Source organism: Typha angustifolia, chromosome 4 (genome assembly GCF_048772165.1).
Source record: "Typha angustifolia cultivar Huaian chromosome 4, ASM4877216v1, whole genome shotgun sequence".
Lineage (NCBI taxonomy): Eukaryota > Viridiplantae > Streptophyta > Magnoliopsida > Poales > Typhaceae > Typha > Typha angustifolia.
The window spans coordinates 5,097,973-5,123,258 of record NC_133242.1 but is presented as its reverse complement, the minus strand read 5'-3'; the positions used below and the strand labels follow the sequence as shown (position 1 = coordinate 5,123,258).

General features: G+C 36.0%; 3 protein-coding genes across 4 annotated transcripts; 1 reads left to right on the top strand and 2 right to left on the bottom strand.

Annotated features, from left to right (window-relative positions):
* Positions 1-995: 995 nt before the first annotated feature.
* LOC140759007 (uncharacterized) lies at positions 996-7,941 on the bottom strand. Its single transcript, XM_073095448.1, has 4 exons — positions 7,124-7,941; positions 6,828-7,030; positions 1,756-1,833; positions 996-1,682 (listed from the first exon to the last, which is right to left on the bottom strand). The coding sequence occupies exons 1-4, from the start codon at positions 7,728-7,730 to the stop codon at positions 1,281-1,283; spliced, it is 1,290 nt and encodes a 429-aa protein (XP_072951549.1). The 5' UTR covers positions 7,731-7,941; the 3' UTR covers positions 996-1,280.
* Positions 7,942-10,362: 2,421 nt separating this feature from the next.
* LOC140759439 (uncharacterized) lies at positions 10,363-19,756 on the top strand. The gene is made up of 8 exons (XM_073096008.1): positions 10,363-10,486; positions 11,011-13,209; positions 13,299-13,356; positions 15,226-15,374; positions 16,300-16,386; positions 17,537-17,665; positions 18,622-18,748; positions 18,989-19,756. Exons 1-7 carry the CDS (start codon positions 10,418-10,420, stop codon positions 18,742-18,744), a joined length of 2,814 nt encoding a protein of 937 aa, XP_072952109.1. The 5' UTR covers positions 10,363-10,417; the 3' UTR covers positions 18,745-18,748; positions 18,989-19,756.
* A 1,352-nt stretch (positions 19,757-21,108) lies between these two features.
* On the bottom strand, positions 21,109-24,946 carry LOC140759569 (transcription factor GTE9-like). 2 transcript variants are annotated; one of them, XM_073096166.1, is made up of 10 exons: positions 24,839-24,946; positions 23,332-24,227; positions 23,177-23,231; positions 22,918-23,093; positions 22,793-22,850; positions 22,627-22,698; positions 22,295-22,413; positions 22,088-22,154; positions 21,747-21,868; positions 21,109-21,660 (listed from the first exon to the last, which is right to left on the bottom strand). In XM_073096166.1, exons 2-10 carry the CDS (start codon positions 24,151-24,153, stop codon positions 21,406-21,408), a joined length of 1,746 nt encoding a protein of 581 aa, XP_072952267.1. In that variant the 5' UTR covers positions 24,154-24,227; positions 24,839-24,946; the 3' UTR covers positions 21,109-21,405. The 2 variants fall into 2 exon arrangements, with proteins under 2 accessions (XP_072952267.1, XP_072952266.1); XM_073096165.1 differs by having other exon boundaries at positions 23,332-24,230; positions 24,839-24,929.
* Between the last annotated feature and the right edge of the window lie 340 nt (positions 24,947-25,286).

Below are 25,286 nucleotides of genomic sequence, written 5' to 3'. Positions count from 1 at the left end.
ATATATAGTTATATAGTACATGATAATGTGTATATATAATTATATAATCTATAACTATGCTGACATATAGCTATGCAGTGTGTTACTATGCAGACTTATGTCCTTGTACTGTGTTGTAGCATGAATATAATAATATATTTATATGACATGACTGACTTTCAAGAGGAGAGAGAGAGAGCGAAGGAATATCAACGACAGCTGAGGTGATGTGTAATTAAATAATATTTAATCTAGCAGTAAAATAATAATTAGAGATTATTATTAAATTATTTTTAAAAGCTACATGGAAATATGGAAAAAAATGAGAAAGAATGATAAACAAGTATTCTAGAAAAAGCTAAATTATTATTTAATTGTTACATCGGTGCTTATTATAGAAGAAGACGATTTCTATTCCACAAGCGGAGATTAAAAAAATCTCTTATTTACTTGTATCCCCTCCAAGTTGATTTGCATGTATACCCTCAAAATTGTTTACTTTCAATTTAAGTCTAGATAATTTTATATAAAAATATCTTTACCTAAGAAAAAATACTATAAAAACTAGAATAAGAATATGGTTGTTCTCTCCTACATCAACGCCGTTAGTGTACGCCTTTTAACTCTAAGGAGTATTCACACAAAAAAGAAATGGATGTAAAAAATACATATACAAAACCGTGTTTTGAAAGATATACATGTAAATATTAATGACATAATGCAAAATAACATCATAATATTTTCCATGAGCAAAGTGGAAGAATGTTCGTGAGAAAATTGGCATTAATTAGACTATATCGACCGTTTGAACCTATAGCCTGCAGGGAATCCTATGCGCCAATAATATAGGGAGCCCACCACCTTGAAGCTCACCTATATGGCTGTAACACAATAAGTCACATAGAATCTACTCAAAATAGTGACAAACTTTGAAGTAAAATCATATCTATGGAGGATGTCACTCAAATAAATAAAACATAAAACATAACACCACAAAGAAAGATCAAGAGACAAAATTATGAAGGCCAAGGTGAACTGTTCTACCAATATAACTAAATTGTTTTTGGCATCTCAAATAACAGTGAAATGAAGAATACTATTAAGGAAAAGAAATGGTTAAAGTGGGCACCAACCTCGTGAAATAAAAGCAGTCCCATATATCTATGATCAGAATCCTCACATTATAAAACACTAAATTAGTAGTTTCTGAATAAAACGTCAGTCCCATAATGCAGATTGCCTTCAGATTTAACACCATCGCTACTTTTGCATCAGAACTCGAAGAGATTGGTTAGAGAAAGCTAAGCATTTGCCCCCAGCTCAACACTAGCAGGATCATGACCTCCATGAGGTCCGGTTTGATTGTTGTACATCGCAGAACCACCACCAAACCGGCCTCCCCTGCCCCTGGTGTTATTGTAGCTTCTTGGATAGTACCCAGGGTCGTAGTACTGGCTCCGACCATTCTGGTAGACACCACCACCCCCACCGCGGCCTCCACGACCACCGCGACCATTTGGATATCCCCTCCTACCCCCGCCACGGTTTCCACCACGCTGATTCTGGTATGACCTACGAGGAAGGTACTGTTCATCTCTCAGATCTGCATCTCCTTGGTTCTGTGCCTCCAGATCCTCTTCAAGTTTTTGCTGCTCTTTCTGGGTTGATGCATCATCAAAAGGAGCTGGCATGTCTGTCTCATCCTTCAAAAGCAAAAGTATAATTAAGTTTTAGATGAAGGTTCAGAGGGAAAAGTAGTGGCTTGTTGGTACATACCATCTTGGGGGTTTCTTCAATTGAAGTAGACTGATGATGCAAGTTTACTTCACTGACTTGAAAATTTTCTAGCTCATTCTGCCATAGAACACCTAGAATTAGAACAAATTTCTAGCAACTAAAGGACCTCTCATATAACCATTAGATGTTCCTCTACAATTTGACATCCTCTTCTATGACAAACAATCAAGAAGAAAATGACTATATATCAAATAGAATTATCTAATAGATAATTGTGATTTTGAAATTTAAGGTGTATGATACTAGAAAAGAACACAAGTTTCAGTACCTCGAATATTACCTGAATCAATATTTCACATGATTCGTCATATCTTTGGTGAGATATAAAAGACACAAAGGCTGATAGAGTGATTATAATCCATATAGAAAGTAAGAGAACAGAAAGAAAGCATAGTACCACAGAATAAATTATAATGTTACATCGAGTAATATAAGTATGGCAGCTGTGGATAATGTAATACAATCACAAATAGTCTATACATATTAGCTAGTAATTATAGTTGCATAAGAATACTGACGGTAAATACAGATAGTCAAAAGCAGATAATAACTACATCGACTGGACATGGAATCATAGTGGACCAGTAGAAAGAAGAAAATAAAGGATGTCTCAATGTATGAGCCTACGAGGCTCCCACCTACACAAGGTCTGGAAGAAGAAAACAACTTAACAAATTCCCTATTAGTAATTGACTTGAACCTTACCATTACTTGGTATGCTTACTATCTTACTTAGCAGTAATCCTAATCTGAAATTAATCTTTAACTTGCAAATAATAGTTTTCCAACATCGTTTTAATGAACACAGTTCTTAAGGGAAGTGCCTTGAATTCAATTCTCACAGCTCCAGAAAAGCTGCCTTACAAATACATTCGTACGATTGGCATCTTTTCAACCAGAACCATTAGTGTTATTTTGAATAAATGCTATAATTATGAACATAAAATGTATTACTAAGAACTATAAAAAGTAAAAGATCAATTTATGCTTGAAATCTAAGGAGACAATATTATATGAGGCACATTTAACGATAATACTGAATGCAAGAAAAAAATATCAGAGTATGTGAGGCACATAAAACAGTAATATTATATGCATTATGGTCTACTATGTGGAAGACAAATTTTGTACAATATTCCTTTACTAATAATATATTAATATCAATTTGATTCCAACAATATAATCCAACAAGTGCATACAAAACATCTCAGGCAAGAAGATGCTCAAGTACAAAATGTTTACATATTGTTTAGGATGTTATATTGTGATAGACCTACAAGTCTAGATGATTGAGCTAGATGCAAGAGAACAGAACAGTAACCGAGCACAACAAATAAGCTAAACTGGACTAACATAAAATATAAACTTCCATTTTCTAAATAGAAAATTCAAGCAAAATGAGTTTGATCAGCTATGACGCTATCCTTTTATAGTAGATAGTCTTATCAAACGTGGGCCTTATTTAAAACCGAAAGGATGTGTCTCGTCAACAAAACAAAATCTGACTAGACTATCTAGATACTTAAAAAAATCAGAAGATAGGAAAAAAAAAAAGAAGGACGATGAAGTCACTGTGATGACTGATGGATCATACATGATATGTTCAGAACCAATAAGGAAAACACAAGCCAGCATAACATGAGACTGCAGCCATGGCAATACCAAGAGATTAACTATATGCCTTCAAATTATTAACAAAGAAGGAATATGGCATCTAATACACCTAGAAGAACATAGATGAAAGCAGAAATCTTACACATGCAATAAACAGAGTCCTGTCATCCAGTGGAAAAATAGTAGACAGATGAGCTGGGATTATTATAAAGCAAATAAGGCTATGGAAAACGGTGATGATGTAAGAACAGCTTCCCTGTTTAGGATGGCAAGTTTCAGACTCTTTAACTACCACGATAGAAAGTAGCCTATGAGTACAGGTGGCAATTCTGTCGGGTTACAAGGATTAATATCAGGTTTACAGCATGCTATTTGATCTGACATGCCATAACCGACATGTTTAATAGACGGTTTGATTTTATTAAAATGAACACAACACATATTATACAGGTTCCGTGATTAACCTATTTGACCTTTAAGATTGGCCTAATAGGTTAATACATACAAATATGAAATATCTGATCCAAATATCTACAATTCATTTATATGTGTGGACCCAAACACAACACAAATACAACACTAACATGATCCATCTGGCATATGGCTTGAACCGGATTAAACTGGTTGATAACAAACATGAAGACGCCTTGACAAATATTTTGGTTAAATGAGCCAATCTATTTATAAGATGAAATCATTTATGATAAATCCAAACTTGTTTAAACTTTAATGATCTCAAGCTCATACTATGTTCACATGTCAAGTTAAACTTTTCACATAACCTGTAAAGAAAAGATGGTTGATTTATTGTTGGGATTGTTATGTGGCAAAATAGGTGTCCAGGAAATGGACAGCATGAAAACTACTACACTACAATGTAACACACTGACTGCATGCTTGGCATGTCATGCAATAGTAGAGAGATAAAAACTAAAATAGAGTAAGAACATGACTACCAATAGAAGGAAACAATCTTTCCAAATATCCCATTTAAAGAAACAAGTTCCGTTCCACAGAAAACTTTTGAACACCTAAATGAATATCAAACAAATAAAGGATTTAATGGTTAGGACTTAGGAAATTAAATATAAAACAATGATAATGTTTTAACAGCGTGGTTTATTAACTTTTCAAGATGCTTCTACCAAAATTAAAGTTCTAACTACAACAGATCTAGATATAAGAAAGAAAAAAACACATACAACGAAATACAAGTAAATAACAGTAAGAAATCCATTGAAGGCAAATGAAGATTTTCCAAACATTGAGACTTGCTGAAATTGAGGATGATATGGAATGAGAATCTGAACAATTTAAAGATTCAAGATAGCAAAATCTAGAGAAAGAAACAAATAATATCATAGTAAATGGAGTGGAATTGATTAGATTCACAGCTTAATAAATTGAAAGCACAACCTCTTGAAGAAAATAAAATATATGCATGAAAGACAGAACATATTAGTTTGTGTAGTGAGATTGGTTATCAATGACATGCAGAAATGAAAAATCCTATCATCATATCGATAGATGTTTCTCATGGAAGGCTTGCTTCAGCACAAACTAAAAGAACCATATTGTCATGAAGGGACCAGCCCACATAGGATAAGTGGAATTTGATTCCCAGGGGGCAAACAAAAGAACCAATTTGGAGAATAAGACACCTAGGCATGCATGCCTTTGGCATTTGTTCCAAACATACAGAAGCATGCTCCAAGTAAACCCACCTAATCATGTCCTTGACCATAAAAAGGGCAGCAGTGACAGCAGATACTCCGCAGTCTTGGCTGCAGGGATCTCCTGCTTTCAGAACATTTGATAGCTCTTAAAAGCTTCTCAATCAGTTAAAGAATTTTTACCATTAAACTTTAATTGTTGTACATAATTTGGCAGGCAAGGCCACCTTAAATTCAGGCAGGATCTGCTATCATGAAAGGGTATTCAATCAGCATGAACATAGGCAGGTTTGCATGTACACATTACTAATTTAATAGATAAAGCACGTAGACAAATAAGTCATCACAGTCCAAGCATGTATTATAACATCTCAACAGCATCAAGGTAAATTATGGGGAGAACAAAAGGCATATAAATAAGTGTAACTCTATCAGATTTACTAGAAAAAAGCAAACATCTGTAACTCTGTCAGATGCGTGAACAGCTTAGTAAGAACTAAGGATTAAAGACAGTTCTTTAACACTTGTCCATTCTTATGTAGGGGAACATACTTATTCAAGATGATTATCGCAAACATTTTCTTTATAATGGCAAAACAATAGTATCAAAATCAAATATTAGAATAACACTAAAATGAGAAATAAGGATAAAGTAAAAATAAAAAAATTTTTAAAAAAACTAGAGGGTAGTATTAAAGCCAAGAACTCATTATACAGTGGTTCTGGTTGCGTCATTGCATTCACAATCAACAGATAGCTAATTGCCATCTTTCACCAAAAGGTGTCAATGTCAGGATATTATGCAACAAAAAGTAGTATTAGAATAATCAAAATAAAGAAAATATTGAGAATGGAGGATGCTATCATTTGTTCTGCCTAACAATTTTGTTTGCAGTTTTACTTGCCCCATATTCTGCTTCCATTGTTACAAACATGACTATAGGCTTTAAATGTTGCACACATTTGCTGTAATAGGAGTGTCACATGGTGTTGGACTAGATCAGCTTAACAAGATATCCAACCTGGAGCTGATAGGTAATGAGTCCAAATATTTGGTCAAGAGGCTCTCAAAAGGGCTTCTCATGAGCTTAGTAGTTTTAGGAAAAGAAGGATCAAAAAGCAAGTTTCACACCTTCTGAATTAAGCATTGGCGCTATCCGTATTATTTCTGCAAGCATGGTGATCTCCTTTTCCCATCAACTTGGTAACTATTTTAATTGGTTTCCACTTTGGCATCATGTTTTTCTAATAGTTTCACATGTACCTAGAGTTTGCACTCCTCATCCTTCAATGGGTTGTGATTTGGCCTTATTTGAAAACAAAACCAAGGGACTTTGCTAGCTCGTTGCACTAGTTCAACTAAAAATGCAAAAAATGGGCATGCCAGTAGACTTTCTCCAACTCATGAGACCATTTACTAGTAAAGAGCATTTAAGGAGAACAGACGATATTTAATTACTTGTGCAAACCAACTTGGATTTCTTTTTCTGGTGGGGATAATACTGATACAACACATCTTCCTTCAAAAATATTTGCAATCTTGGTAAGTTGCTATAATCCCCAAGGGTAATCATATAAAAAACAAACAAAGTAACAGACACGAACGACCTTACAAGATTAAGTGTATCTCTGTATTACCTAATCTGTCAGATATATGTTCTACATTGTGAGGAAATATCTTTAATAAAAAGAAAACAAATCTAGCAGGAAGAAAACACAACTTTCACCTTAAAGTTACAAACAACAGAGTGCTAAAACTTTTACCTTTTGTTCGTACTGTTCCGTATCACCTTCAGTCTGCACAGCCAGCGACTGCAATACAGTGGCCTCAGAAACCTCCACCTGGGCTGGCGCATCGCCATACTTCCCCACAGCGGCGGCCACATCCACAGGAGCCTTCATCTCTGGCACAGTGGTGAAGAAGTCCGACGCCAGTATCTTCTTCAGCTTCTCCCTCAAACCAGCATCTGCAAAGCCAACCAATCAAGCCAAATACTCTAAACACACCAACAAATAAACACCAGCCAAAGAGATCAACAAGTCACAAGTCCAAATCGTACATGTCATCGAAGACCCTGGGTGGATAGGCTGATCAGCTCCGCTTATCCATAGCCTCGCATGCTCGACGGACCCCTGCAGAGCGCTCTTATGAGAAACTCCAGAGCTCACCGGCCGCGAAGTCACCAGCGCACTCAACGCCGCGATCCCATCCAAATCCCCCTCCCCGAGCAAATCTGTGGAATCATCCGTCACATAGTCGTACGTCAAGCAGCACTCGCGCTCGTGCGTCCTCGTCAGCATCGTCGCGGTGAACTCTCTCTGCGGCATTACATCGAACAGGGAACCAAAGTAGAGCAACGACACCAGATCCTCCACGGAACCCTCGGCTCTCTTCTCCTCGTGTTTCGGCGGCGGTGGCGGGGGGGACACCTCCTCGGCGAGGGCGGCGGCGAGGGGGAGGCGAAGCTTCTCGAGCTCGTCGATGAGAGCGGCGACGAAGGGCTTGGAGCGTAGAACGTCTTCCTGCTCCTTGTTTAGGATTTTTCCGCCGGCGAGGCTCTCCTCCATCTGGAGGATGCGATTTTGCTTCTTGCGGAGGGCGCGGAGGCGCTTCGAGATGACGCTTTGGACGGGGCCGTCCGTGCAATCCGACGACGACGCCGCCATTGGAGTGGCCTTCTTCTTACTCGCCCCTGCCTCTGTTTATAGATCCGAAGGGGCGACGGTAGATTGGGGAATCGGAAGCGGCAGGCGAACGAGAAACGCGTGGGTTCTGAGATGGGGGAGAACTGAGAACTGAGAAGGCGAACAGGAGAGGGGAAGAATAGCGTGAGGGTTTTAGAGTGGGGGTGTCAGGAATGTGTCCAGCTTATAACTGAGGGTCTCGATCGGTCTTTCTCAAGCTACATATAAATTTCAAGCTCGTCTCGCTCGACATATATTATAACTTTAGCTCAAATTCAACTATTCCTCGATACAAATATAAAAGCGGTTAATTTTCTCTATAAAAGCGGTTAATTTTCTCGATCATACGACCTTCTTCGTTGTAATAAACATACTATCACTCTATTAGAGTTGGTTGATGACAACCCTCGGTTGAAGCTAATATCAAGCTCCAGTTAATCGAACAGTAAGCCCATGTGCAAACCCATTCTGGCATCATTGTAGATATACACTAATATATTAATAGTATGTATATAATAACTTCGATCTCTCATGCTTAAACTGAAGGCTAAGGATCTATGAAATATTTTTCAAATGGTCAATTTTTGGATAATTTTGAGAGATTGTTGTGATATTTTAAACAGATGTTAATTATGAGTTACTAATATGAGTTTTCTTGGATGAGCTTTCCAGTTAAAAAGAGTGAATTTATTATTTGAGCAAAGATAATTTGATAAAATATTGTAAGATATTATCATAAAATTATTTCCAATCATTTACACTAAAGATTAAAATATTTTTTTTCTTTTGTATAAGATCATCTTTTTATATCCCGTTTTTGACCTTCCTACTATTTTAATTATATCTTTTCATCTCGATATCGGATTCATATAATACTAAAATCAATAAACTTTAACTTACGAGGCTACCGCCCATAAAGATATTATAATTTTTTACGTTTAAATCAGTCCAAATTTAGTTCGTAATAAGATAGTGAATACATAGCCTAGCAAATATAATCTATAATAGTGTACGAAAAATATAATACATCGTGAATATGATATTACATGCTACTATAATAAAAACATATTTAATATAGTAAGAAATGACTTTTTAATAATAACTCATATTTTATTATATATCACAATTCACATTTTCATAGTAAACTCATATAGAGTTACAAGATTATAAACAAATAATTCATTATCCTTATCGAGGAGGGATAATTATCAAGCAATAAAGTCTCCATCACGTGCCTAGTGATGCAATATGATTGGTTATCTACAACCATTAGACTGAAAATCTTAGTCGAGATACCAACACATACCTAGTATCATTATATCACATTACCTCTCTACAAGATCATGAACATGCATTTTTAATGACATACTAATATTGCGTTATCAAGTGCCATTAGAGCTATAATTCATACTTTATAATTATATTTTCTAAAATCAACAAGTATATAATCTTCATATTTGACAAAGTTGACACATGTTATCCTTTGCTTATAATTTATACAATTCATACTCCTGAGTAGAACTAGGTTAATTTATTTTAAACCATCAATACTCATGGCCTTTCTATTATTTCATTGAAAATAATAATTTATTTTGATTCTATATCTCTCCCATTAGGACACAATCTTTATATTCTCATTCATCAAGATCTTAATATTTATATTCTCATTTATTAAGATATCATACATTCACCCCCTAAAACATGACCCACAATAAGGGAGACAATCCTCATTTTAACAACATCTATTGCACCAAGTATTCATATTAAAGAAAATATAAAGAAAGACACTAGCAAATCAAGTGCAATATCTCCTATAAGGAATATAACCCTATAAATTAAGTAAAAGAAGAACAATATTTCCAATTTTGTTTTCAAAATCCAGAAGTCAAAGAAAGAGAAAAGCTTCTAATTTCTAATTCACCAACCAACATGCAGAATCTACACCCATTTCACAAGCACTCTTTTCTAATAATTCAATTGCATTATTAAGATTTAAAAAGAAAATAGAAGTTGGAACTAATATAAAATATATAATATTTAACCATTTAAATATGTTCAATTGATCAGTTTGAAATACAATGATTCTTGATCTAAAAGTGAATTGAATTGAAAAAATCTATGCACAATATAAGCTACTCTTACAACATTATTCAACTCTTACAACATTATTCATCTCCTTTATCAAAATGATCTAAAGATTCTGTTTGAATTAAACTAGAATATTAAATAAGAATTATAAAAAAAAAATAAGGAGTCGAGTTATAAAATTTTCAAAGATAAAAGGTGAATTATAAAATAGATAAAATATAGGGTGTGATTTATATAAATTTCTAAAAGATATTATCCTCGGTGATTAAATTTAGGTCTTATAGTGATAATTTTAATTTAAGAATAAAATAATAATTTGATGTTCTCCGTTAGCCCCCGTAGAGTTAAGAGGTTTGTCACAGTTTAATCGGTTCCATACTTCTATGGCAAATTACCGGATCGGATGTCGCCGTCACCCGACCCGTTTCGGAGTCCAATTCCGGCTCCTGAGTCCTGATTCCGGCTCCGCTTCGTTCTCTCCCTTGTTCCCCAAAACAATTCCTTAAACCCTAAACCACAGCTCCCTCCCTCCCTCCCCCTCCCCCTATCTCTCTCTCTCTCTCTCTCAAAATCTATGATCGATGGGTGCTCTCACGGCCGTAACGAAATGGATCCCGGAGGACGATCTGCTCCTAAAGAACGCCGTAGAAGTAACTACATTCGCGTCTCTCTTCCTCTCTCCCTTGTTTGATGATTTAGGGCTTCAAATCCTGCACTTTGTTAAATAGTCAACCGATTCATCTGTTCTTTTGATTTTTCCAATATTTTTGATGTTTCGTGGTTAGTGATTCTATCTGCTTTATTGTAATTCTGCTTTGCAGTAGTTAACAATACTTTCATTGCTCCTTTTGCTTAGCCGAATTCTAGACAATTGGGTATCCGGGTATTGATTGTTTTGAGATATTCGGAAAATATGGTTATATATAAATCATTGTAGTGTTGTCCGTTTTGATAATTCTAGTAATACCACTCCATTCACCTTAACTCCTAAACGTTCGGATTTTCTCTGTCTTCTAATTTCCTATCTTGATGTATTCTTTTGATCTGCGTTATCAATTATGAAAGTTTTCTTGGTTGTCCCTCTTAGTCTACCTTATTGGAGACTTAGTCATATGATTACTCTTGATGATTCTATCAGTTTGCAGTTTTAAGGAGCAATTTTTGGTGGTTTCAGGCTGGTGCTTCCCTAGAGTCATTGTCTCGAGGAGCTGTATGCTTTTCTCGTCGGTTTACTCTTCGAGAATTGCAGGATCGGTGGTACTCACTCCTCTATGATTCTGATACCTCAGCAGAGGCATCTGCTCGTATTATTGAATTTGAGATCGAACTATTGACATCGAATTCTTCCAAAGCTAACCGGACTTGCAATTCCAAAGGAAAAGAGTTTTCATCTCGCAAAAGGAAAGGTGACAGCATAAGGAACCATTACTATGCCATGCGGAAGAGAATTTGCAACAAACCATTTATTTCTGCTGATTTCGGTACATTTGTGCTTCCCTGTTCAAATGGCTCTATGAGTGGTGAATGTGGCTACCAAGACCCATTAAAACATTACAATCAGCAGCCCGTTGGTGATGCTACTATTACTGGATCGATCTTAAACTGTTATGGACACATGGAAAATGGCTACAATAATAGTGGTCAGCCTATTTTACCTGAATTCCTAAGGGCTGATTCTTCCTCTGTCAATGGTGATAATGCTATATTTCATCCAGATCATGTGGGGTCAGTGAAAGAAGAGAGGGACTGCTTATATGGATATACAGATAGTATTGCCCATAACACAGTTGACACAGTAGGAGGGAATAATGGGGAGGAGCAGTCCTTGGATCATAACTATGTAAAAAAGGATCCTGAGATTTGTGGAGAGAATCATGTTTCTCTAAAGATCTCCTCTGGGATGGAAGAAACCAAACAACTGCAACTGTTGCCTACCAGCAATTCATATGATAATGAAGTGATGGAAGAGATGACACTACCTAGTTCAGATTCAAATGGAGGAAGAAATGATAGTTTTTTGTTGGACAATAATATTGTCTCACGAGTTCCTGAATGTGATACTTCATTGGAGCATCTTGGATGCTCATCTCCAACATCTGGACTGCCTATTTGGAATACAATTGAGGATATTGCTGCACCTACCATGCCAGTGGAAATGCACATTAAAGAGAATGAACAAAAAGTCTTTGGTCATAATGATACTAGGACAGGGAATGTAGTTGAATTTGATATTACCTCGCAAACTAAGTTAAATGACGGAATTTCAGATGGAGTAAATAATGCAGCAATAATATCAGAAAATGATTTTATTGACTTTTCGAGTTCTTACATGGACTTTGCTACTGATGATGAGCTCCTATTCATCGATGTAGATGAGAAAGATATCGCAGATACATCTTGCCTAAATGGTCTGAGTTCCATTTTCTTGAATTCTCCTAATGACTCAAATCAGGATGACGTGGCCAACTCAAATGATCCTAAAATGAATGAAGTTCTGGAAGCATGCCTTCCGGAACATGCTTGTTCCGAGGAGACGAATACTGGCTGTGATCAGATACATTCTAGTTATGAAAACGATCAAAAGATAAATGTTTTAGGAGCAGACATGACATCTTCATCATCAAAGACGTATCACAGTGGCGAAACTCTTGAAGCTTTTGTAATTTGTACGATGAACACAGAAGATCCTGAAGTACCATCCAATGATGATATTGTTCTACCTGCTCGGGTGCCTCCACAATTTTGTACTCCTTGGGAACACAGCTCCAAGAATCAAACTTGTTCAGTTGTGTCCTCTATCACCTTCTTATCAGCTGAGAAATCTACTTTGGGAGACTTAACAGAAGTGAAAGAAGAGCATACGACGAATGCACGGCCCGTTCTAACCTCCATGAAGGCAGACTCATCAATGTTGCAACAAAAGGTGGGTTATATGCATGCTGGTGATGGCTGTACAGTAGGAGCTGAGTCATCAGAAGGCGGTTCTGTAGCTGGAGTCTTAAGAAATGCTGTTGATGTCCCAAATTCATGTTCATCAGCAATTGTCTCTTTACATTCTGCCCATGTTGGTCCATTCAAGGAAGAATATGGAGCTCAAGATCCGGGGAAGCATGACAATTTTGACAAATCTGGTTATTTGCTTCTGGGGAAGCCAGGTTCTGGACCCGATTCTGCGAGCTACTATTCTTTAAATAAAACTGATGGTTGTAAAGAGGAAACAGGCACACAAATTACAGTACAAAAAGATTTTCCATCACATGCATCCACAGATATGATCCTTCTAGACGCAGTTACAACAATGTCCACGTCGGACCAAGAACAACTTTCTGACAGTGAAAATGATGTACCCAACTTTTCTGACATCGAGGCTATGGTATGCCTTTTGATTTGCTTGGCTAATAGTTCTTTGATTTGTTAAACAAATGATCCAAGTGATAATTTGTTTGTGAACATCTTTTGCAGATACTTGAGATGGACTTGGGCCCATACGATCAGGAATCCCGTCTCATCAGCAAGGAAGGTAAAAGCTCTTGCAAGCTAAAGCTAAACACTTGTTTGTTTTCCTCTGTTACAGGATCTGGCTAACTGTGATATCCTACTTATTATCATATTATATTGGTTAAACAGAACATTTCTAAAGTACTTAAGCTTGCTAAGATAGTACCTTATTGGTTCTCTCTGCAGTAATGTTATTTCCGGTGATCTGTAGAACAGGATGTTGCAAGTTCTTTCATCAGTGCTTTTGTTCATCTCCTTCAGTGGTTTAATAAGGACTAATTATTTCGTTACTGTTTACTCATAGTACTCACTGCAAAGTGTATTCCTGCTCCTATCATCCTATAATACAAATTAGAGGGCTTGAGATAGGAGGAAGAAGCTTAGAATCTTCTGGCTGTGTCGATGTTTCAAATCTATGTTTCAAGTAGACCAGCATCTTGGTGTGTGTAGCTTTCCTAATTTAGTACTTGTCTATTTCTTTGTCTTCCCAATTTGTAACCGGAATATCCTTTCTTAATGCAACTCAAAATTTTGAACGAATGTTAGAGGATATATGATCAAATCTAGACCAATGAATTCAGCAATGCAAATAATAAAAGTAGTAAATGATCATAAGGTTTCCTATTAAGATATAAGCAAGATTAAATCCTGTTCATTTTAAACTTAACAAACCAACAAGTTTGAAATAAAAGATATGGCGAAAAGGAACAGTAGATCGATTAATAGACTTTGGTTAATCAAGAGTGAGCTAAAGATAGGTTGGGTCTCACCTGATGTGAAGGATAATGACAGTCTTAAACGTTACCTTCAACTTCACCTGGTCACCAATAGTCCTCATTATATTGCTGAATATCCCTTAAGACAGCAATAAATACATGAAAAAGAAACAAAGTGATAAGCTAAACTAACAAGAAACCCACAAGAATTATGGATAAGTTTAGTAGAGATGAGGTAAAGGGTGGGAACCCACAAGGACTGTGGGAGATAGTAGAGTAGAGTGAAATGTAGAGGAGAGGTTTATGTAAAGAAGACAAGTGTTTGATACCTTCCAAAGTTGACTCTCCGCTACTGGCTGCATGGGATTTATAAAGAGGAGAAGAGACTAAAGGTCTATTTTTGAGAGGTTGAAAAATTGAGAAGTTGTGGAGCTATGCTGGGAAGTCCCAAGTTGAAAAACTGAGAAGTTATTTTGGGAAGTCCAAAGGTTGAGAAAAAGATTAGAGTTTTCTAGAAGACTCCCAAATGGCTTAGGCAGCCCACTAACCTAATCTACCCTAGACTGAATTAACTACCTAGTCTACTAACTGATCCAATGGCCAAGCAAAATGGTGGAGACATCCCCCACACATTATGCTAATATTATGATTATTCAAATAAAACAAGTAAGTAATCTAATTTGAAGTTGATGTCACATCATTCCTTCATGCAATTAGCACGTTAAACTGAAATTTGGATGGCGATATTCTGAAATACAGTCTATGGAGGGTGTATATTTGCAGTTATGCAGAACTCCTATTTAATGGCGATACTCGCATTGAAAATTGACATTTTTCAATTGGTTGGTGTGTGCAAAATAAATTGCAATTTTGTTTTTGTTTCTGGAACCAGAACTACCGCCAATTGTGCAACCTCTTTACTCTGAGATCCTAATGAAGGGGTTATAGACTATAGATGACTTGGCCAAAATTCTACAAGAAGTGATGTGTGGTAAAAAGCTGCAAAAATGATGCATGCATATTGCAATTTTAGTGCATTTTACTAGGAATGTAAACATCATATACTTTTCATATTTGGTAATGCCAAGAGCTAATTGTGTGATCATGTCATCTTATGTGCTTGTTTACTGGTGCCATGCCCTGTTCTGATTCTGTTGTCCTTGTTTCATTATCAGTTTTGCGGTATCAGTGTGTTGATAGCAAGAAAGCGATCATAAGATTGGAGCAAGGTGCTCAATCTTATATTAACAGAGTGATTTTATCTCATGGAGCTTTTGCAGTTCTTTATGGTCGCCATATGAAGTATTTTATGAAAGATCCTGAGGTAAACACCAATTGAAACATTTGATTATTTTTGTTGCTATTCTTTGACTTTTCTATGTTGCAATTCTATAAGCATCTAGTCAAGCATATGGGTTGTAGAGTCAGAATTTCAACTGCCTATTCAATAGTCCCAAATAGTTTCATGTTTCAAAACTATTGTCTGTGCTTCAACTCGTCATTAGATGACTTGTTCAATTAGTACATTTCTATTACCTTTTGGAATTATGGAATACAAAACAAATTGGGTGCCTTAGATGTTGTTTGATCACATCCAATGTTCTAGATTTGACTTAACAAATTGCAACATATATACTTGAAGTACATGGTGGTTGCAAACTATCTTATTTCACCCTGTATGTTGTTTTCTTATAAAATATTCTAGTATAGGCATTTTTTATCTTGATTCTCTGCAAATTCTTTCTTTCTGTATAGAAGCTGTCTTTACATGTATACTCTTGTTCCTACATATGCACATGCAAATACACCCATATGTGTTACATTTGCATGCTTGCCCGCAGGTATGTAGGTACGCCTCTTTTGTGCTTGTAGTTGAGAATTGTTCTATTTTCATGACTGGTTATGTTCACAAAGTTATTTGTTTATCTAAAAGCTGTTCTTTGAAAATTTAAAGAGCCGGTGTGGTAAAATTTCATTAGGAACACACAAACATGCAATAATACGGGAAGCTGCAACGAAGTAAAGAAGATGAGAACCTTGTGAAATGATATATAAGTTACTTGTTTTCGACATGAGCAAATTTATAGTCTTTCTGACTCGAATCATTGTAAATAGAATATGATTATATGGTAGTTTGAGATTCACTAAGTCACATGTTTAATTCATGTTTATCATAAATTTCTAAAATTTGCCGGTAAGATTTTCTTGGATATTTTGCTAATATAATGCAAATATTTCTTAACATGAAGGTAACACTTGGAAGAGAGACAGAAGATGTAAAAGTAGACATTGACTTGGGAAGAGAAGGGCATGCTAATAAAATCTCTCGCCGACAGGTGACTAGTTTTAACTTTATTGTTAACTGATTTTACTGTTAGGATATTTTAGATTTACAAGAAGATGACTTTGAACATGTAATTCTTGTTTGCTTATTGTTATTATGGAAGTTAGCGAGGTTTGTGTGATTTTCTCTACTGCTAAGTTGGATTCCCAAATATACCAAATTTCGTTAATTATTTGTGTTTCAAGTACCAAAGATTACTACATTGTGTTCATGGGAAAGTGTATTAATAGAATCTCATTTTGGTGTTTAGTATATTAGCCATTTATTGTTAGAGCAAGATAATAAGCTCATGCTAGTGAAATAGTAATATTTGGCAGTTCATATCATTTGACAATATATAACGAACATGCCAAAAGCTTGCTGGATTCTCAATCCCAAAATCTGCTGTCAAGGATTGCTATGCAAGTCGCTGTGCTTGTTAGCCATTGAAACAATAAGTGCCAACTGATAGGTCATTATGGAGCAACACAACCCTGTGTGAACTAATATGTTCCAATTAGGTATATGTTTGACATAGTTGACCCAGCCCATTGCGAATGGTTAAAAAGAAGAGTATATTTTGTATTAGTGCCAGTTTTTACTTTTTACTGGTATGATACATGCTGAACCGTACCGGTAGGCATGCTCGGCATGACAACCATATTTGCCACCATAGAAAAGAATTTTGCTATATTCTTATGGTTGTTCTCTCTGAGGGTTTGAACTTTGAACAAATGAAAATTTGAAGCTAACTAAAATAGATAGATGAGCTTTTCCTTTTCATACTTGTTCTGCTGATGACATATACAGATATACTGTGAAGCCAAAGAAACATATGGTATATAGTATAGGATTCACTACTCATTTTCTGTGTATCATACAACAAAAAAAAAAGTGTTATGGATAGAATACTAAAAGGATAGTTGCATCTTGTAAGTTTTGGTTTTTACTTCTTTCTCAAGTTGGAGTCGGGAGAGTCATCGTAAGATGATAATATGGAGATTTAAGACCTTACCATTTATTCCCATTCTCTTTGAATTTATGGCATATTTCTTACTGCTTGTTGTCAAATTCCATTGTTCAATTATCAAAACTCTACTTGGATATATTGTGTTTGCTTGAGTTTAACATAGCCTTCTGTTGTGGTGTTCTCTTTACCTTAGGCTATTATCAAGATGGATCAAGATGGATCGTTTCTCATTAAGAACATTGGCAAGTGTTCAATTTTTGTGAATAGCAAGGAAGTTCCAGCTAAAAAACGCATCAATCTAAGTTCTGGTTCTCTTATTGAGGTATAGTATCTTGTCTTTTTTTTTTTTTTTTGATTTTGTTATAGGAAAATAATCATTGGCTGTGCATCTTCTGAAACTTGTATCACAGACTTCTCCATTTAAAATTGATAACCCTAGATATAATTGGAGATGCATACTATTATTCATTAAGATGTATTATTCTGTAATTGTGCCTTGAACTTGAAGAAAACATGTGTGCTGTCAGAAACTGTCATATTCCAACAAGTGTTGTTTATCTATGAAATCAGCTTGATAATTCATGCTATGATCTATTCCTTATAACTTGAATTCAACTTCTGAATTGGTGCCATTTACGTTCGGCATATTAGTTTTCGTATTGTTTGTCATTAAACGGCTAGCACTCTACACTGAACTAGGTGATCACTCTCTGGTTATAAGATAAGTGCCTTAATACTATATTTCCCTGCTTCATCCTTATTTCATCAAAGGTGACAGGGTTGAGAGCTTTGAATGTGAAGACATAAGAGATTTTAATTAATTTTACAAAGGATAGTAATGTTCTTTTATATGAAAATCTCTCTCTCTCTCTCTCTCTCTCTCTCTCTCTCTCTGTCTGTTATCTCATCCAGTACAAACCAAAAGGAAGACCTTAATTGGGAAAGAGCACCATTAATCCCATAGGGCATCATAACTTCCCTTTCCATTTGGGCCTCTCATATTTGCTTCTCTTAAGACTTAAGTTCTTGTCAAAACTCAAAAGCCTTTTTACAGATCAACCTCATTGATAAGAGCTAGTGGTTAGTACCATAATGGCTTATAGTCTATTCCTTGTTTGCATAAACAGTTTAGAGGTGGTAGATTTTGATGACAAGTGGATCATTTAATTTATTCTTCCTGTATGTCTCGTCATTCCTTTTGGGTTTTTATATTATTTAGTTTTAGGTCTGACATTTTGTATTGTAACCTAACTAGTAACATCTAATTTGTAACTACAGATCAGGGATATGCAGTTCATATTTGAGGTTAATCAGAACGCTGTAAGGCATTACTTTACTACTTTGCGGCGGAGCAGTCAACATCAGAGCACGACGTTTGATTGGCCAGCTCAGAACACATGAACAGGTGTGCCACAATTCTGATGTTTCTGTGCTATGGTAATATTATCTTTTTTTTTCCTTTAAGAATAAGGGAAAGTATCAGATTCTTCCCTCACCTGAGATGTTCTATCATTGGTGGTATCAATAAAATTATGTCTGCTCCATGTGTTCCTTCTTACATCTGATGTCACTCGTAATCTTTCAGTTATTGTTTCTTTTTGTGTATGCATATGATGAAATTGGGCAACATGCCTTTTATGTGCAGATAACACCTTGAGACTGGAACAAAAGCCATTCAAAGCCACATATGTCACGGTTTGACCTGCACATGTTATGGAATGTGTAAGAAGCTGTTGATCATAATAACATGGAGGAGATTCAAGCAATTATAACTCTATAAAGCGGAGTTTCTGGCCAAACCTAGTTGGCAACCCAAAATATATTTCCAAATAGGTCTCATAAGTATACACCATAATAGATGACCATTAAGCCACATGGGCGCCATGTAAGGTAATGTCAGCACACGTAGGAGAAACACTTCTGTGGGTGATTTCTGGTACAAAGAATCTTCTCTAGGTAAACCGTTGATTTGTTCGTGATTTACCTATGCAACAGCTTCTAGTTACTTGTACCGATGACCCACATCTGCTAATTCCAAAATGGTTATCCACCGTACCTAATGTGGCAGCCATGTGGCATAGAAGTCACCTATTTAGGGTATACTTATGCAACCTTCCTATATGGATACATGTTTGGGACTACAAGGTGAGGTCGGTCAAATAAAATAGGCCTCAAGAGGTTCAGCCAGCTTATTAACTGCTTCTAGTACTTGAGGGCTAAAGGCTAAGCTTTCCAGCCTTCTAAGTCAGTTTCCGTGTGAGTATCGCAAATGCTGACAATTGGGCTTGACATCACTAAATTTTGGAGTGTGCATGAGTGATTTTGTGGTCCTTGAAGTTGCACTTTATTCTTTTGAAGATACTGAACACTTAATTATATCCTCTTTCATAGAAAAGGAAAATTTTGGCATAAACTTTTGGATATCTTGTTGAGTATTGTTCTGTTGTCCTAGTACTAAGCTTGGGAGCAAGTTTATATATGGTCTTCTTATTTGAGGGCATTGATAGTTTTAAGAGGATTGTCGATCATTAGGATCAATAATGTTAACCAGCTTGTGAGCTATATGAACCTTAGGTCTATTGTAATTTTTGTCGGAAATAACTTGAATGCTACTTAGTTCAAACCCTTGATTGTTTTGCTCGTAATACTGACATTGACATCATTGTTGTGTGTTAGGCTGAGAAAAAAGTGAATTTTTGGTTTGTTTAGCATGAAAATATGACTTGTTGAGAGATATAATGAAATAGCTATTTTTTGGGGGTCTAATTTGGATTACCTTTTTGCGGATATTCCATTTTACGAGAGATAGAAAGAGATATTCCAAGTGTGCAAAATCCTCAAATTCTTGATCATTCGCAGTGCCACCCACACCCTGCCTTGTTTATTCCAGGAATAAAGTCAATTATATAGAATAGATATTTTTTTTATAATTATGAAAATGAGGTATTTATTGTAGAAATAATTTTATTTTATGTTTACTTATAGTTTGAAATAAGAATGTAATAACTATTATATAAAGTAAAATAAAATAAAAAATTATTTAAATTTTTATGAAATTATCATAAATATTTTTTGATTTAATATAAAGTAGATTGATGGAATAGATATTAAGGATATACTAGTAATTAGATAAGTGTGTGGTATAAGATATAATTTTAATAAATAATATTTATATTTTAAAATTAGATTATTATGATATTTAGCTATAAGTTAGAATAAGGAATTATATTTAGAAAACTTATTCCTGAAGTGAATGGGGTTGCAATTAGGCCAAAGAAAACCTTGGAAGCACCTGGTTATATGTTTGAAGAAATTTGGTATTTTGGCTACAAAGCACACACTTGTAAGTGCTTTTATTCGTAGCGGCTAAGTGATGGCCTTGTCTTGATGTTCAAATTTCACAATTTGCTTCTCAATAGGAAGGCATTGAAAGAACTTGTTCACCTCATAAGCACCAAACTATGAGGCTTCCAGAATTCTTTAACAATTCAACAGACTAAGCAGAACCATTGGAACTAAATATCACGGACAGTAGCACTTCTAAGGAAGCCCAGATGAGGACTACAAATGAACATAACCACCCAAATTAATCTTATTCCCCAAGTATAAATTTCAACCCACAGACACCATGCAATCTTGTTTCATTACAAGATTTTCCCAGCTGCCTCTCGGCTGGCTGAAGTGCTTACATTCACAACACGATAATTAAGTTTTGCCATACCAATAATTTGTTAATTTTTATACAATAATTTTACATCCCTTGAACTTAACTTTTGCATCTAACATTTCATCAAGTAAATGAGGAAAAAAAGAAAAGGAAGTAACTCCTTTCATCATACTTCTGTAACAAATAACTTTGAATATACTGCTCATCATATACATTTACATGAGATGGCAGAGACATTTGTGGCCGGCCTAGCAATAAAAAGAGACCATCACCCTCTCTCTCAAAAACGAACCCCATAAAATTATTTACACCCCAGAAAAATAATGACATCTGAATAAAAATATCAAGAATAGAAGCTCGACAAAATTTAAATCTCAGAACCAGACACCCAGCAACTAATTTTCGCCATCCTGCACATCTCCATTGTCGACAGCCGAGATACATTCCTCAGCCTCCTCCTCAAGATCGTCATTTTTTAGGAACAAACCTAACTGCTCCAGTGGGTTTGCAGCAGGGCCAGAGCGCAGATCAACCCCATACATATAATTAGCCAGTATTCCGTTAGGCATAGTGATCCCCTCCTGGCAGCAGCTCAAAGCTTTTATATCGTTTAAAATATCATTGTTATCGATTTGAACAGTCTTCTCCATCTGGACAATAAAGAGAGAATATAAATATTTCAACTGGAGGAACAAAAATTGGAAAGAGAGAGATTATAAGTCAAACAATATAGTACCCTTTGCAGCGCCAACCGAGCTGCTTCTCTTTCTCGTTCCCTCTGCATTTTCTTTTCAGCTTCTGCCTTCTTTCGTGCATCAAGCTCTGCAGCCTTTACTTGGGCCTCAATCCTGGCTTTCTCTGTTTAATGGAGACGTAAAAGAAAACAAAAAAGATGACTTAGTAACTGAAGTAATATAAGGTATCAGATAGATGAAAAATGCTATTGTATCAAAAACCAGTCGCTATTTTGAATTGCTACAATTTGGCCTATTTTGATATCTCAATGGCCATATCTCAGCCATCGAATAATTGCAATACCTTCAAACTTCAAATTCTAAGACCTTTTTATTTTCTCACCTTCCTGCTGCCTTCTTTCAAATTTCTCTCTTTCCAGCTGCAAATTTGCGGGGTCAATTTTCTTGTCCTGTGTGAAATAAATATTAAGTCAGCCAAAATTCAAACTTCTAAGCCAGCCCACCATATTAATCTACTGGTTCAATCATAACGAGGTGACTCATGCAAGTTTCCCAAGAACAAAAAAGAAAATAAAAGAAAATAAAATACATGATCTAGAAGAGTTCTCTGTGCTTTGACAATAGTATCAGCAAAACGACGCTTGAGCATTGCAACTCGAATGGCTTTGGTTGGTGACAGTGGTTCCTCCAAAGGGAGATTATTATTTTCTAAACATGAACAAAACAAGAATGTGAAGGAATGAAGAGTAAAAAAGGTAAGTCAAGAATCTACATGGCAGCAAGCTTTATAGAAAGGAAAAGAAGTCTAAGAATATCTATTGAAAAGTACTACAATATCGTCCAGCTGCAAGTATTAACTGAGATAATAGCCAAAGATGTACAAACAAAGCATATCAAAGATAGAATATAATAAAAGGAAACCTTTTCCAGAAATAGTTGGATTTGAAGCTTGAAAAGGAGATTGAACCTTGTCACTTGCACCAACATCTGCCACTGCATGCAAATATTGTAATGAATTTAACAAGCATGAATAGGTGAAGAGTGAAAACTAACAATGATCTAGAAAGAAGGTAAAAGGGAAACCTACCATCTAATTCACGACTTGGATCCCCCAACTGTATTCCTGACAATGCCTTTTTATCTTCCTGCAGTATCAGATTAATAAGAGAATATAGAGGAATATTAATTTAATTAAATAAAAGGGCAACATACCAAGTCATAGGAAACAGAATGCTGTGAATAATGCTCTCCACCAGGAAATTGTTGAGAGGAGCTGCCATTGCAAGTAAAGCAGCAACCCGTAGTTGCACATGTTGCATCTGCATGAGCAGAACTCAGAAGAGATTCAACTTTGGCATCACCAGGCATAAGCGTTGTTTCACCACTACCTGAATTGCATTTCCTAAGTTAGCTGCTAGGCAAGCTTTACGATGGAAGATTTAAATAAAATTAACAAATATAATATTCACACCTTTACATGATCCCTGGGCAGAGTCTTGGCCACATTTTTTTATTACCTGTGCACACTACAGAACATTACAGATTTCAGAAAGCAAAATAAAAGGAGTAGATGAAGTGAATGACAAACTATTAGGGCAAAAAAACATCAGTAGTGAGAGCACTTACTTCTGGAAGTTTTGCACCAACAGAACACTTCAGCATCTGATGCAACTTGAACAAAGTCACCTCATCAAGCATATCAATCTCCATATTGATTCTGTCTTCAGTTTTTTCAAGCATCAATTCCTTCTGAAGAAAATTCAGCAGCCATGGCGGCATCTTCCTTATTGGTATATTTGCTAAACCTTTTCTTAACTTCGGCTTTTCAGTATCTGTCAGGGATCTCCAGGATGATAGATTTGAGCACCCAAAAGGTCCTTTTACACTCGTCGGTCTCAAACTAACAGCTTCCAGTCCCAAATTAGAGTTTGCTTTTCTCCATTGTCCTTCCAAAGATGTCCATGCTGAACTGAATATATTATGCAACTCCCTGGCCATGGTATGAACATCATTTCCAGGATGATTGTACTGCATTGCGTTTGAGAAAGTCAGCCTTACATCAGCTGCAAACTGATGGGTGCTACTGTAAAGATTGCTTGCAAGTTTGTGCCTTATTGTACCCAAGTCCATTGGTTTGGAGATAATAGAAAAATAATCTGGATAATCCAGTTTCACTGGATCCACAGGTTGGTTAAACACCCAACCAAATGGATGATTCATCAGTTTCACCAGAATACTGGAGCACTGCCTCATTTTGGTGATGCCCATTTTTTCAAACTTCCTTTTAGTACTTGTCAAGCCTCCCAAGGAATTCCTTTTGGAGACAACAGTAACAGTTGCTGCTATTGCTTCATGCTTCCCAGAATAAACAGCCTCTTCAACATCAAAATTGTAATCGAAATCCTTTTGTCCTCTGTCTATCCCAGTTGCTTTCCTTTTCTTACTCATCTCGGTCTGATAGTTTTCTTCTCTCCCTTAAAAACAGTTTGATGCTTGAATCAAAAAAAGACTGGAAGGTTCTCCTACTGAAAGAATTCAAGAAGTACATTTACAAAATTAATAAAGTTGTCTCCAAATAACTTTACCACAATCATCTTCCAATAGCTAACAAGATAAGAAAAATAAAGTAATATAATATGGTTTGAGGGGATTTAGGTTGCCAAGAGAAAAAAAAACGATACTTTTCCCACAATAAGGATCGCCTACTGCAAGAATTCAAGAAATTTCCTACCGCAAGAATTCAAGAAATTAATGAAGTCACCTCCAGATAACAATACCACAATCACCTTCCAATTGCTAACAAAGATACGAAAAAGAGTTAACATAATCTGGTTCTACGTTTCGGTTTCGGTTTCGGTTTCCTTTTCGGGATCGGCCGGCCAAAACAAAGAAAACTTTTGGTATCGGATTATTCTTTTATTTATATAAAATTCTAAAAAAATTGTTGTAAAATGCATGAAAATCCCACAAATTCAGAAAAATTAAAAGGGAAAAATAATCACCCATACCGCTATCTGTCTAGCCTTTCCCTCCCTCTTTCTCTCTCTAAAAGATAGGGAACAGAAGGAGGGACATGGAAAGAAAGGAAAAAAAAAACCCTAACCAAGGAAGAGAGAGAAAGAACTCGACTCACCGGATATCAACTCGCCTGAGGTCGATGTATCGCCGGAAATTTACTCGCCTTGGCTCGCCGTCGCCGGATCGGGAAAGAAGGGATGACGGACGGGGAGAGAGATCAGAAACAGTTGAGAGCGGGAAGGGACAGAAAAGGAGGGAAAGCTTGTAATAATAAATATGGGTTCCGGATGCGGGTCGGAGCCGCACCGAATCCGACTAGCTTCCGACTCGTTTCGGCTGATGCGGATCCGAAAGCCGACCCGAAATTGGAATGCGGCTGACCAATCGGAATAAGGAAAGATTGGAATCAGTTAAGTGAGTACTTATTCAGTTATTCCGGGTAATTATCCTAAGATAAAAATATGGGATAAGATGATATTTGGTTGTGAGAGTTAAAGTAAGAGATAAATATGATCAAATTAAACTTATTCCTCTTTTTATATTTAATGTAAATAAATATTTAT

Coding starts and splice junctions, on each gene's coding strand:
- LOC140759007 (XM_073095448.1), bottom strand. CDS start 7,730: ATGGCGGCGTCGTCGTCGGATTGCACGGACGGCCCCGTCCAAAGCGTC. Junction 1,834..6,827: donor CGGAACAGTACGAACAAAAG/GTAAAAGTTTTA, acceptor GTTCTATGGCAG/AATGAGCTAGAAAATTTTCA. Junction 1,683..1,755: donor TTGAAGAAACCCCCAAGATG/GTATGTACCAAC, acceptor TTGCTTTTGAAG/GATGAGACAGACATGCCAGC.
- LOC140759439 (XM_073096008.1), top strand. CDS start 10,418: ATGGGTGCTCTCACGGCCGTAACGAAATGGATCCCGGAGGACGATCTG. Junction 15,375..16,299: donor ATTTTATGAAAGATCCTGAG/GTAAACACCAAT, acceptor CTTAACATGAAG/GTAACACTTGGAAGAGAGAC. Junction 16,387..17,536: donor ATAAAATCTCTCGCCGACAG/GTGACTAGTTTT, acceptor TCTTTACCTTAG/GCTATTATCAAGATGGATCA.
- LOC140759569 (XM_073096166.1), bottom strand. CDS start 24,153: ATGAGTAAGAAAAGGAAAGCAACTGGGATAGACAGAGGACAAAAGGAT. Junction 23,232..23,331: donor TTGGTGCAAAACTTCCAGAA/GTAAGTGCTCTC, acceptor AATGTTCTGTAG/TGTGCACAGGTAATAAAAAA. Junction 21,869..22,087: donor TGAAAGAAGGCAGCAGGAAG/GTGAGAAAATAA, acceptor TCCATTAAACAG/AGAAAGCCAGGATTGAGGCC.